The sequence below is a fragment of the Leucopleurus acutus genome, assembly GCF_964270905.1.
Source record: "Leucopleurus acutus genome assembly, chromosome: 11".
NCBI classification, from domain to species: domain Eukaryota; kingdom Metazoa; phylum Chordata; class Mammalia; order Artiodactyla; family Delphinidae; genus Leucopleurus; species Leucopleurus acutus.
In genome coordinates, this window is record NC_139152.1 from 63,743,542 (window position 1) to 63,758,374 (window position 14,833).

The following is a 14,833-nucleotide window of genomic DNA, read 5'->3' on the forward strand; positions in this document are numbered from 1 at the left end:
TATAGCTATAAACTTCCCTCTTAGAACTGCTTTTGTCACATCCCATAGGTTTTAGATCATCATGTCTTCATTGTCATTTGTCTCTAGGTACTTTTTGATTTCCTCTTCGATTTCTTCAGTGATCTCTTGGTTATTAATAGTAACGTATTGTTTAGCCTCCATGTGTTTGTGTTTTTTTATGCTTTTTTCCCTGTAATTCATTTCTAGTCTCATAGTGTTGTGGTCAGAAAAGATACTTGATATAATTTCAATTTTCTTAAATTTACTGAGGCTTGATTTGTGACCCAAGATGTGATCTATCCTGGAGAATGTTCCATGCGCACTTGAGAAGAAAGTTTAATCTGCTGTTCTTGGGTGGAATGTCCTATAAATATCAATTAATCTATCTGCTCTGTTCCATCATTTAAAGCTTCTGTTTCCTTATTTATTTTCATTTTGGATGATCTGTCCATTGGTGTAAGTGAGTTGTTAAAGTCCCCCAGTCTCACTGTGTTACTGTTGATTTCCTCTTTAACTGCTGTTAGCAGTTGCCTTATATATTGAGGTGCTCCTATGTTGGGTGCATATATATTTATAATTGTTATATCTTCTTCTTGGATTGATCCCTTGATCATTATGTAGTGTCCTTCCTTGTCTCTTGTAACATTCTTTGTTTTAAAGTCTATTTTATCTGATAGGAGTATTGCTACTCCAGCTTTCTTTTGATTTCCATTTGCATGGAATATCTTTTTCCATCCCCTCACTTTCAGTCTGTATGTGTCCCTAGGTCTGAAGTGGGTCTCTTGTAGACAGCACATATATGGGTCTTATTTTTGTATCCATTCAGCAAGCCTGTATCTTTTGGTTGGAGCATTTAATCCATTCACATTTAAGATAATTATCTATATGTATGTTCCTATTACCATTTTCTTAATCGTTTTGGGTTTGGTTTTGTAGATCCTTTTCCTCTCTTGTGTTTCCTACTTGGAGAAGTTCCTTTAGCATTTGTTATAGGGCTGGTTGGGTGGTGCTGAATTCTCTTAGCTTTTGCTTGTCTGTAAACCTTTTGATTCCTCCATCGAATCTGAATGAGATCCTTGCTGGCTAGAGTAATCTTGGTTTTAGGTTCTTCCCTTTCATCACGTTAAGTGTATCATGCCACTCCCTTCTGGCTTGTAGAGTTTCTGCTGAGAAATCAGCTGTAACCTTATGGGAGTTCCCTTGTATGTTATTTGTCATTTTTCTCTTGCTGCTTTCAGTAATTTTCTTTGTGTTTAATTTTTGCCAATTTGATTACTATGTGTCTTGGCATGTTTCTCCTTGGGTTTATCCTGTATTTGACTCGCTGTGCTTCCTGGACTTGGGTGGCTATTTCCTTTACCCTGTTAGGGAAGTTTTCAACTAGAAACTCTTCAGATATTTTCTCGGGTCCTTTCTCTCTCTCTTCTCCTTCTGGGACCCGTATAATGCAAATATTGTTGCATTTAATATTGTCCCAGAGGTCTCTTAGGCTGTCTTCAGTTCTTTTCATTCTTTTTTCTTTATTTTGTTCCACGGCAGTGAATTCCACCATTCTGTCTTCCAGGTCACTTATCCGTTCTTCTGCCTCAGTTATCCTGCTATTGATTACTTCTAGTGTATTTTTCATTTCAGTTATTGTATTATTCATCTCTGTTTGTTCTTTAATTCTTCTAGGTCTTTGTTAAACATTTCTTGCATCTTCTCAGTCTTTGCTTCCATTCTTTCTCCGAGGTCCTGGATCATCTTCACTATCATTATTCTGAATTCTTTTTCTGGAAGGTTGCCTATCTCCACTTCATTTAGTTGTTTTTCTATGGTTTTATCTTGTTCCTTCAACTGGTACATAACCCTCTGCCTTTTCATCTTGTCTATCTTCTTGTGAATGTGGTTTTTGTTTCACAGGCTACAGGATTTTAGTTCTTCTTGCTTCTCTAACTATCTTTTTAATTAAAGACAATTTATACTTAACAAAGTTCTCTAAAAGAACTGCTAATCTGAATTTGGCTAAACTAATTATTTCATTTATTTTTTTCCCCACATTATATAACAAATATATTTCTTACTTAGTTATTCTTCTTTTGGGCTTATTGTGCCACACTGAGTAACAACTACCCTGCTAATATCTGTTGTTGTTAAAAATATATTTAAAATTTTAGAAAGTGATCATTCTTCTATTTCATTAAACACAGTTTTCTGAAAAATCAATATTACCTGAACATTTTACTTCTAATTAAAAAAAATAGTTTTTAGAAGAGATTTCTCTAGAAAAGGGTAGAATTTTGACAGTAAAATAAGTCAGCCAACCCATAAAATTAAGCTAAATTTTTAGACAGTTGTATGAGATTTCAATATCATTTTTCCTCTTTAAACCTAAAGCCAAATGTTTTAGCAGATTTTTAATCCAAAGTACAAGCACTGTTGATTTTAAATTCAAGGACGAAAATCTGACTTCATTTAAAATTTAACATTCATCTTAGTCTATATGTTATAAAATTAACTATTTAAATTATGTGATTCACTAATAATGCACTATAGGTATTTTTTTGTGAATAAATTCCTGGTAAAAGCAGAATGGATTTCCAATAAATATTTCATCACTTTGGAGATTTATTTTAAGTGGGAAACAGATTCAATTTTGGTACAATTATCTATTACTAGTTGGACAAGTGACAGAATATAGATAAAACTCAGAGGGACTGAGAAATTATGATGAATTGAATTTGTCATGGTATTGGCAGTTTTCACAAACCTGTTCTTTTTCCTTTATGATAAATAAATGCAAATGAAATTGTACTCAAGTATCTGAAGATCCATCTATGAATCCAGGAGGTCGCTATTGATTTTCTATTATGAGATTCTTTGACTTATAAGCTATTAAAAGTCTGTAAGAGGGTTTGTTTTTTAAAAATACCTAACTGTCTTCTATCAGGAATATGCCAGATACTCAGAGAAGATAGATTTGTGAGATGCCAAGTATCTATTCCAAACTTGGATATCGTTTCAGTTAGCACCATCTATCTTTTTTTAAAAAAGTGTCTAAGGCTGGAATAGTCATTGGACATTCTCATGTATGAAGCAGTTTCCTGCAGAGGTAGTTGTCATGGTCCTGCCTTTTTTCATGTATACTGGGAGACATTAAGTAGGGATAAACTGCTTACCATGGAGTGAAGAACCCAAGCCTGATTCTTTGGCTTTCTGCCAAAGAAAGAAAATGGAGGAAATGATGAATGACAAACACGTTATGGAGAAATTCTCCCCCCCTAGAGGCTGACAAAAATTCTAATTTTTAGGCTTGCTATCACTGCCAAGAAGGATACTCCTTGTATTTGTGCTCCTGATGGAAATATTGCTTCTGCTGAAACAGCACTCCAGTTCCTTGTTGTTGTGTTGGTGCTGTTATCTTATCTTCCTAATAGTGAGTCCTTTATTTCTGATAAAGATATTCATTTAAATGACTATGGGAGATCAAATTTATACACGGATTTTCGTTGAGACATAGCTTAAAATTACCCTTAATTCAATAAGAAAATAGGCGTTTTATAAAAATTTGATTTGTAAACTTTTAAAATAATTTAACTATTTTAAGGACTATACATTACATATATTTCTATTCACTTTTTTACAATTCCTGTATTGCTTTGGCTTGGTGAAACTAGATCTTCATAGTAGGAATTTTGTTGGATGAACAGTGCCAGAATCTAAGATGACATATGGCATTTAATAGGAGTGAGTTAGGAATTAATTCCAGGTTTTGTTCTTGAATGTAAAGAATCTATTTCCTAAGGGCAAAATAAATGAGAAAATCTAAAATCACTCATTTGACAAAAACTCAGGGTTTCCAGTTAACAGTAAATGCAATATGATGTACCAATGCAATAATAGTATTTATCTATGTAATATAATCATGGGTAGTATTAATAAGTTTGGTATCTGAAATGAGCAGTGTGATATCTTGCTTTATATGGTACTGGTCAGCTCTGGGTACCACCCTTTTAAAGAAATAAAGACTGTTCAGACCACATGTATAAGAGAATAACTAAGACATTATTTTTTAATTCTCTATTGCATTTACCTTCTTACATTTACAAGTAAGAGGTTGTAAGACACAACTTGAAAGGTCAGCCACGCATCTAAATCTACCAGGACATTAGCACTACATAAAATCAAACTCATTTGATAGTGAGCTATGAATAAGAATCTTTTACTTTTAAAGCTCCTAAATTCTGTTTGTTTCACAGGAGTCTGAACTGATCGAACTAAGAGAAACCATTGAAATGCTGAAGGCCCAGAACTCTGCTGCCCAGGCAGCCATTCAGGGAGCGCTCAACGGTCCAGACCACCCTCCCAAAGGTATGTTTAGAAATCTTGCCATTTTTCATCCAATCTGCTAGGAATCTATTTTTATTCATTAATTAGAGCAAAGCTGCTTTTACTCAGTCGCACTGCCTTTTATAATATATCAACATAAGTTGCTACTAATGCAGTCAGAATCTCAGAATTTAAGAACAGTAGGCTTCAGTATCAAACTGACCTTAAGGAAATTGCTTCTATAGTCCAACATTTTTCTCTGAGGAGGTTGGTTAGTGTATTCATATCTGCCTTCAAGCAAAACAAACCTGGGAAGGAGTGTGGAAATCTAGATCTGTATGTAAAAATACAATAATCAATATGGTGAAGTAGTGGATACTGGGAGCAACTTGTCCTGGGTGGGGGCAATAAAAAGGTACATTTTCTGTAGAGAACTTAAAAAACAGTAAGAAAATGGACTAAACATTGGTGTATTTTTAATTATTACTGTGCTTCAGCAATTGGAAGCAATGATAAAATAATCTTCTCTGCCACCACCCTACTCCTTAAATTGTCACTGAAGAAATACTCTGTGATAATGTCATGTCATTGTTTTCTTTGCATAGGTTGTACTTATTCCTATTCTGACTCTTTTCAGTAGCATTCGATATGCTCAACTCTTGACCAGCTGAAAAATGTTTTCCTAAATCCTGAGTGCTCTGTCATCTCTCTTCGCATTTCCAGATGAATTTTGGGAAAGCTTGATGGAATCATTCAATGTCTTCAACAGCCAGTTACACTTCAGACCATGGGAGTGTGGTTTCTCTTTCCACTACTCCAGCAAAACTGTTCTCTCCAGCATCAATAATGACTTAGATGACTCTAAATCCAGTACAAAGTTTAAAATTCTTATTGTATTTGTTGTGCAAATAGCATTTGATGCTGATGTCCACTGCATCCTACTTGAAATATTCACTTCTTCTAATGCTCATGACAGCCACATTCTTAGTTTTTCTTCTGCTCCTTTGAAATTTCTTTCAGTTTCTCTTGTAGAGTCACTCGTTTGTATGCATTTGTTAAATGTTAATGTTTCTTAGAATGCAGTCCTAAACTGTCTTCCATTATGATTTTATACATTATGATTCTCTTCATCCTATCTAAAATTTTATACAAGCTCATCTAGTACTCTACCTATAATTATTATTTGTGTTGATAACTGTCAAATATATCTCTCCAGGGCAGGCTCACCTCTTGAGTTACAGATCTGTATATCTAGCTGCCAAAGAGAAAACTCCATTAGGTTATCTTCGGATGTCTGTTTGTCACCTGAAAGTCAACATCCCCAAATTTGAACTTGTCTTCTTCCTTCTCAGACCTGCTTTGCCTTCAGTGTTCCTTTCTCAGTAAACAGCATCACCATCCTTCCATGTGGCCAGAAATCCTCCTCTTCGTGCACAGTAAATCACTAAGTTCTATTGATTCCATCCATTAAATATATCTTGTTCCCTTTTCTCTGATCCTGCTATCACCATGCCTCATATCTCCCCTGAACTATGACCACAAACTCCTAAGTCTCAAGGAGCCTTCCTGCTCTTCATCTTTCACCTCCTTATGCCATTCTTCACACTGAGACCAGAGCAGTTGTGTAACAATATATATTTAAAAGGTATCCCATTGCCTTTGGTTGAAATACTAACTCCTTAACATGACATAATCTCTCTTGGCCAGCTTCGTTCATTCAACAAGTATTTATTGATATTACCATTTATGTGCTAGACACTGTTCTAGACCGTGTGTCTTGCTATTTTGTCGTGTTGTGTATTTCATATTTCAGCTACACAGAACTTCTTTCAGTTCTTCAAAAGTTCTTTATATATTCTCTTTATTCTACTTGGAACTTTCTACCCTGTTTGTTCAGCATAAAACCTTTTTGAGATCTTGCAAGAGTTAGCCTAAACATGCCTGCTTGTGCCTAAACTATATGAGGTCCCTCTATGATGTGTTTCTGGAAATAACTGTACTTCCCTCATCAAAATTTGCATTAAGACACTTTGGTGCCTTAATTTGTTTATGGTCTGCCTTTCCTGGTCGATGGCAGGGTGGTCTGTTTTCTTAATCCTTAATCCTGGCCGTAATGATGGCTTGCACATAAAAGGGGTTTATTCAGATTTTATAGAAAGGACTAATACAATTTTTTAAAACTTGAAATTTAACTTATAGGAAAACAGTTATATAAAGTGAGATATACTTAAATTGAAGGACAAACTAGTTCTCTAGGGGCTACTTCTGTTAAGAATTTAGCAACTTTCCATGTGGGGGAGTTAATGTATATGCTGCATGGAAAATTACTGCATATTTAAAGCTTATCTTAGAGCTATAATAAAGCAGCTTATGTTCTAAATCTTCATGTCAGTAAATAGGTCCAGAAGGGATTTAAAAAGGCTTAATCCTTTCTTTACCACAGTACAAGTCACTGAAGTAAAACTTTCTGGAAAGATTCCTTTTATCTCAGGCAACAGGTAGCTTGATATATCTACTGGAATTGAAAAATAGGAATTCCTTTGCTCAGAAATGTGGGAGGGATACCTAAAATGAACAAAACGATAACAGTTAATATTCAACTTGGCTAAGAAAGATTAAAAAATAATTTTATAAGATTTAAAGCTAACAAAAACAAATAGTTATAAAGGGTTGAATGTATATAGAATATCCAGATTGTGTTTCTGTAGTAGTAAAACTCATATCAAGGCATATTGTAACTATTTAGAGAAGAGCATTCCAGGAGGGTCTTGAGACAGAAAAGAGATTAGTGCCTTTATGGAACTGATACAAGGAAGATAATGACCAAAGGTAAAGTAAGTAGAACCAGGTTGGAGAGATAAGTACTGACCAGATTACTGAGGAACATTTGGGCCATATTTAAGAGTTGAGGGCTTCCCTGGTGTGGCACAGTGGTTGAGAGTCCGCCTGCCGATGCAGGGGACATGGGTTCGTGCCCTGGTCCGGGAAGATCCCACATGCCGTGGAGCGGCTAAGCCCGTGAGCCATGGCCCCTGAGCCTGTGCGCCATGGCCCCTGAGCCTGTGCAAGAGTTGAAATGTTTTCTATTCTTATTAAAATGGAAATCATTGGGGAGTCTCAGGTAAGGGAGTGATGGTGAGGTTTTTCTTTAAAAAGATTTCTCTAAGTCTGGTTTGTAGAATGGTTTGAAGGTGAGTTGGACAGCTGCTCTTTCTTAGAGCAGGTAGGTGATGTTGGTGGCTTGAACTAGAACAGTGACGGTGCAGAAGGTGGGAAGTGGAAAATGAATGAATGAATAAACATATAACTGAAATAGATATTTTTAAAATAAGCTTCTCCATTCATTCAGATTGTTGATATTCATTTGGTCACCCATTCTTTACTGAGCTCTGCAATGCCACATGTACTCAGTCAAATACTTACAAACACTAGAAAAGAATTGCCAGAGAAAAGTAAAATGCATTCCCTTCATTCCATGGTATTATGGAAATTATGCTCTTGCCAATCTTCATTGGAAATGCGGTCATAATTGAACATAACGAATACCTCCAAGGACTACTTTTGACCTACGGTTAACAAGAATTTACCTATCTTTTTAAAATTTGGGATTACTTGAAGTCAAATATAATTTATTAATTCTGGATATAATAAAAACTCTGGAATACTTTAATGCTTAATACATCTGTTTTATTTGTAAAAGTCAGTTATGAAGGGAAAAATAGAAAATACTAATCTTGTTCAGAAAAGCTTATAGCCAACTGTGGCAGAAATTTAAAACACAGATACCTACACATGTTCTTTTATTGCTTATTCATATTATTTCCATATTAGTTGATTAAGGGATACTGTGCTCCTTTATTGTTAAATCAAAGCAACACACATAAATACCTTGATTTAGGTTTTGGTACTGGTAATGTTTTGGACATGCAAAAACAGTAAATGTTCTCATCATTTAAAAAAAAATACTTTTGGACCAAACTCTAGGGATTCTTAAAAACAGCTCTGTTTTTACCTTCCTGTAAAATTTTTCAACATGGTTATTCTCTTAATGGAAAAATTAGAGTACTTATTGTTATGTATGTACATGAGATTAAGGATGGAGATATGTATATGCATATTATACACCCACACATATACTTATTTATTGTATGTTTTGAAAGTAACCAGTTACCGTTCCATTGCTATCAGCCATTTTACTGTTAAATTAGTCAACTGCAAAGCTTTGATTATATACTATTATTTCTATGAGAACTTTTTGAAAGCTATATAATAATTTCTGTCATCTTTTAAGTTCCACTGAGATTTTTTTGCTTGGATAATATGCATTGATACCAATTATATATGACAATAGAAATGGCCTAAAAGCATATTTGACCTTAAAATAATTTTATGAATTATTAGTGTCTCCACTAACACTTAAGTTCACTGTGAGTAGAAATCATTTCAATTTTAATTTTAATGACTATAAATAAATCTTATAAGCTGATTGTATGGAGGAAGTGAGTATGTTCAAAAAGTGATTTAGTATCAAATGGTATCCTCTTCAAAATATGGTATTATCTAGAGAAGCACTCCATGCTTTTTAGGAGTATATAGAGGTGATATCACCTGGCAATTAGTACAATAGACAGTAGGATACTTCTAAGTCTCAAGTTGGCTCCACTGTTTTTTCAGCTACGTGACCACAGGGAAAATTTAATAATTACACTCATTTCAGTGGTTTGCTTTAAAATTACGTACTCCCAGAGCAGAGTAGTAAAAGCTAGCTTTATTATTACCTGTTATTATTGTTACTACTATTACTCTTCCAAGTCATGGACAGGGGTTAGGGGTATGATGGAAGAATTACACTGTCTTAAGTATGATTTCTGTTTAATTCACAAATGCAGTCTACCCACATTCTCTCTTGAGGACCTTCGCCCCATTCGATCTTTGACCTTGGTCAAGTTACTTAACTTCTTTGCGCTTCAATTGCTCCATCTGTGGTATGAAGTGCTTAGATGACTTGCAAGGTTTGTTTTGGCTCTAACAAGGTATGATTCCATGAAATGGAAAGTTAATATATTTGGCTTCGGTAGCTTTATTCAAAGGACAAATATTAAAAACACACAATTAATTATCATGCTATTAAGAGTTTCCTTTTACTCCATGGAACAAATCATTTGGAATAAATCATTTTGGAAGTGCTGTTTGATCCAGGTATTCAGTAAAAATCACTAGCATAGCATTTCATTTTGGGACAAACCTCAGAATTCATTAAAACACCAGTGCTACAGACTTACTTGAGATTCCCATTGAATCTTAATACGGATAACCCAGTTAATTAAAGCAAATATGGTTGTACTTTATTAAGCTTATAAAACCAAAACTGCATTGAAATAATCTGTACAAAGCCATGTTGACATTTATTAGAGGACTTCCTCTCAGAAAGCCTAAAAGTCTTGTTTGTTCAGATTGCAAGTTTTTATGAGTAAACATGATACTGTCTATCTGTGGCTAGATCTCCGCATCAGAAGACAGCATTCCTCCGAAAGCGTTTCTAGTATCAACAGTGCCACGAGCCATTCCAGCATTGGCAGTGGTAACGATGCTGACTCCAAGAAGAAGAAAAAGAAAAACTGGGTAAGCCATTAGCATTCATCTAATTCAGAAGCTTATTACTGCACAGTGAGTCAGGCTTTTTCCTTTTGGGCTTTAGAGATCCACAGCAGTTTACAGTGTCTCATTCAAGTGACTGACACCTCAAAGGCTACACTCATCACCAAGATTAGGGCAGCATGGTGCTGAAGAGCAAATGTTTTGGAGTTGGCACTAACTTAACTTGGATTTGAATCCCAACTTTGACACTTACTATTTGGATCTTAGGCAAGTGACCTCACCTTTTTGGGGAGCCTGAATTTTCTCATCTGGAAAAATTGGATAATTAATACTGACTTTATAGAGATACTGTAAAGAAAAATAGGGTAACGTGTAAATAAATGGCTCCGAGCAGGGGCTTACTGTGGAGGTAGAGATGAAGAAGAAGAAAAAGATGATGGTGATGCTGATGGTGGTGATGGTGGTGGTGCTGGTGGATGGTGGAAGTGGAGAAAAAATGGAATAAAAAAAGTAAAAGGGAAAGAAGAGACCTTGAATGCCTCTCCACCCCTTGCATCAACAGGGTTTATAGCGTGAATGAAGTGTCACTGTATAAGAAATCAACTATATGTATTTCTACCAAAAGAACATAGGATAAATATAAAAATGTACTTTAACAGAACTGTCCCTTAAGTTTGCTAGAGATAGAATTTATGATATTAAGTAATTGCTGAAAAAACTGAGGGGAAGATGCTATCACTGCAAAATGTTTAAAAACAATGAAGTAAAGGATTTCTTTTAATGCCATGCAAGAAAGGTAGATGTTACATAAGTAGAACTCTTGATGAAATCCAAAATATAACTAGCAGAGGATTTTACTGGAGTGCTTTCTGTAAAGAATGAGAGAAATATCTTTTCTGTTTTAAAAAAATGTTTATGTAGGTAATATTTTAAAATACTGATCAGCCTTCATTCCCTTGATTTGTAATTCCACACTCTTTCATGTTTCTGCAAGGTGAACTCTAGAGGAAGTGAGGTGAATATAAACCATGGACAATTTGGCATGCATCTATAAAAATACCCACCCTTGGCATGAATGCTATTCATTTTGGCAGGAGGCTTTTATACCTTTTAAAAACAGGTTACCTTGTATGTCTTTTCTTTGTGTCTTTTCATTTTAATCTCCAGTTTTAAAGAGAAGTAAAACTACTTTCTGAATAGCGCTGTAGGCCATACCAACTCTGGTTTCTCATAGTCCGGGAACTGAAAATTTGAATAGAAACTCACAATTAATGAAGTGTTAGGTGAATTTGATTTCATTTTGCTTTTTAAGTTTATATTGTCAGCAGGCCCTGACTTGATTGTAGCGCTAAAGCAGCCATTTAAAACAAATTGCCTTGAAGAGAGGAGCCTTCTGAACGGAGATCCCTTCAAGGTACTTCGTTTTAAATGAGTGCTCTGACAGCCATGCCCTTGACCCTGCACTGTTTAAAAGCCTTCCATGTTTGCGCTGCGCTGGATTAATACAAGAATAAAACAAAAACACAAAACACGGTATCTTTGTTTTTTAGAGATACTGTGCTGCAGCTGTTAATCCTTTGCTTATACATACTGACCCCAGGCAGTGGCTAGGATGGCACCTGCAAACTAACGGCCCAAAGCAAGATGCCCCCAGTGCAAATAGACAAGGAAGGTAATTTCTGTCCTTCTTGCAGCTGAGAAGCTCATTCAAACAAGCCTTTGGGAAGAAAAAGTCCACCAAGCCTCCATCCTCACATTCGGACATTGAAGAGCTTACTGATTCGTCCCTTCCAGCGTCCCCCAAGTTGCCCCACAATGCGGGTGACTGTGGGTCAGCCTCCATGAAGCCCTCGCAGTCCGCCTCAGCGTAAGTCGCTCCCTCTGCCGGTTGCGGAAGTATTTGTTAAAGACAACTTCAGGCCAAGCCTAGATCTATGTTCTAAATGGAACTGCAGCACCATCTCTATACCGATTATTTTCAGATCTTCCTTAGAATAGCAGACAGCATTTGTTTCTCTTCTGCTCTCCATACATTAGAAATTGAGTGTTCTTGATCTCATTCTCCCCTTTTCTAAGTTATTATTTTCACTTATTTTCACTTGCATTTGTCCATGTATCTGTCTAACTGTGCATTAAATGCAGGTTACCCCTTGTCTGGCCACCAAAGAAACGGCAAAATGGCCCTGTGATCTACAAGCATAGATCCCGGTAAAATGGAGTGTGATGCATGAAAACTGCAAAGATCCTGGTTCTAACCTAAGCAGTGTTCACTCTTGCTTTTTCTAAAATCACTCGCATGCATTTCAACAATGACTACCTTCTCTGTCCTCCTGTTTTGGAAGTAAAATTTGGTTTCCTCAAGCCAAACTTCAATCCTTTGTTCTTTAATTGTGTTAGATAATCTAGCATAATTTTTTTTTATAGTATCCCACTAGTTGATGTTACAAGAAAGAATAAAACATTTAGAATGTAAAACATGTGCTCTGATAATTCTCTTTGTTCTATATACTATTTAAATGAGATTTCCTTGTGTGCCCAAGACAGTGGCTCACCCAGAACTCATATAAAGCAGGGCCACTATTAGAACCATTTAAGACCCTTGTACACCCTGTATAATTTCCTGACTTAGAGGAAAGAACATAGCACTATCATTTTGTGACCAGCAATGAGTCCTCACATTTTAAATGGAAAAGATATTCATTAACATAAAACAGATTCTTTTGACATACTTCCTACAAAGCTGTCTATAGAACCACAATAGGATATAATGTATATTACCTTCAGGCAGCCCCCAAGTAGCCTGCTCATTTGGGTTGAAACCTGTGATTCAGTTTCATTAGCTGATCTCCTAAATCAGCTGAGCCTACCAGGAGGATTATATAACACTCATCCATTATTTAAATATCCAAAACTAATCTCCCTGATTTATTTTCTACAATATTTACATTGAATTTGATCGTAACCTGAAGATAGTATTGTGGCAAATAAGGTTATTCTTTGCAAAATTTTACAAAACAAGAAATCAACATTTTAAGGACATAATAACTTTGCTTTAAACAAATTTCATGTTTCAAATAGAGGCTCAAGTCCCTTGAAAAATGGTAGAATGAGATGTAGTAATATTATGACTTTTCAGCTCCATAAACATCAGCAACAAGGGAATTTTGAGGATCACTTTATATACAGTAAAGATAGGTTGTTTTTAAACTTCAGAAAATAGGAAGAAAAGATTAAAAGGGACGGCTACTATTTTCAGTTTTGAACCTGTGAATGTATTACTGTCTGTAAAACTCTTTTTCCTTTTCTCTAGGTATTGCCAGCAGCAAATAATCTATGTACCTGCTGGATAATATTGCAGTTCAGCTTTTAAAAGAAGCATTGCCTTTCATAATCCTCTGGCTTCCCCAACCACTGATTTTGTGCTTGTTTCTTTCTTCAGGATCTGTGAATGCACAGAGGCTGAGGCAGAGATAATTCTGCAGCTGAAGAGTGAGCTCAGAGAAAAGGAATTAAAATTAACGGATATTCGGCTGGAGGCCCTCAGCTCTGCTCATCATCTCGATCAGATCCGAGAAGCCATGAACCGGATGCAGGTCGGTCCGAAAGCACCTTCAGGGAACAAACAGGAGAGATTTAAAATGCTGCTTATTCTCTTCTCTTAGTTATCATAAAAACAAATCTCATGTTTAAATCCTTTTTGGAAATGCACTCTGTTTATTCGGTCTCTGCACCTCATTTCTCAATACTGGATGGAGAATTTTGTCAAATCCAGGTTTGGAAGTGGAAGTGCCAACTGGCCAGTTGCACTCAAGGACCATTGAAGGCACTGTACTAGAGCTAAGGTTTTAGAGAAACTACTACAGCCCTTGCTTCTTCACTTTTCCATGATTTACCCTTATGGTAACTTTTTCCTATTCTTTTGAAATCTGACTTTACCTGTTTTCTATTGAAAAACAAACGTAATGAGGAATCAACAGAAATATAACACAAGCTTTCTAAATGTGAAAGTAAGTGTGATATAGAATGCCATCTGTAGAAGTAAAGCTTTTCTATTTTTTGGAAGCATCTGAAGGCTAAATTCAGAATCAGTCTGTGCTCAGACTAAGTTTTCGTTTTATTATGGTCAACCAGTAATCACTTGGTACCACAAGCTGACTGAAATAGGAGAAGCTCATTGCTGAGCAGATTCATCTGCCAATGGATATATTCATCAATAGGCTTGTGTGGTTTTTATGAGCTTAGTGCCCCATTTTGAAGGAACAAAAACTTTTTCAGACGTTAGTTAGGATCCTGAGGTGGTAATTTTAAATCACCTTATTTATATTATTTTTGTTTTACTGTGGTTTTCAACTCTCCCTGAATTCAAAGTATTACAAACAGCATTATTTTCTATGAGATTTTAACATTACTTTCATTTAAAAATTTTTATTAAGTTTTTTTAAATTTTTTATTTTATTGAAGCATAGCTGATTTACAATGTCATGTTAGTTTCAGGTGTACAGCACAGTGATGCAGTTATATGTATATAACTGAATATATATATACATATATAGATTGATATAGATATAAAAAGATATTCTTTTTCAGATTCTTTTCCCATATAGGTTATTACAAAATATTGAGTATAGTTCCCTGTGCTATACAGTAGGTCCCTGTTGGTTATCTATTTTTATATATGTAGTAGTGTGTATGTTTACTTTTAAAATGAGAAATGTTATGAACTCTTCAATTATGTTATTCTTAATTCACATAAGACCATGTCATATTTGGAAAACTCCTCAAGTATATGATAGATTTTTAAAAAATTATACAAAATTCTACTGGTTAGTGTGTGTATTTGTGAATAGCTGAATATGTGTATGTGAGAGACAGAGAAAGGGATTCCTTTTCCTTCTTTGGAAGGAAATCCTGTTTTCATAATTTATGT

At 35.3% G+C, this 14,833-nt stretch overlaps 1 protein-coding gene across 3 annotated transcripts in view; it reads left to right on the top strand.

The window, feature by feature from the left end:
* Positions 1-14,833, top strand: part of NAV3 (neuron navigator 3) — a gene marked incomplete at its 3' end in the record, with an annotated part of 362,964 nt that overhangs the window by 320,047 nt on the left and 28,084 nt on the right. The window contains exons 24-29 of one of the 3 annotated variants that reach the window (XM_082850415.1): positions 4,239-4,350; positions 9,809-9,930; positions 10,901-10,921; positions 11,601-11,773; positions 12,049-12,114; positions 13,346-13,499. In XM_082850415.1, coding sequence (XP_082706541.1) covers positions 4,239-4,350; positions 9,809-9,930; positions 10,901-10,921; positions 11,601-11,773; positions 12,049-12,114; positions 13,346-13,499 — 648 coding nt within the window. The remainder of the gene's footprint in view (positions 1-4,238; positions 4,351-9,808; positions 9,931-10,900; positions 10,922-11,600; positions 11,774-12,048; positions 12,115-13,345; positions 13,500-14,833) is intronic. The other 2 variants (XM_082850416.1, XM_082850417.1) reach the window with 2 other exon arrangements.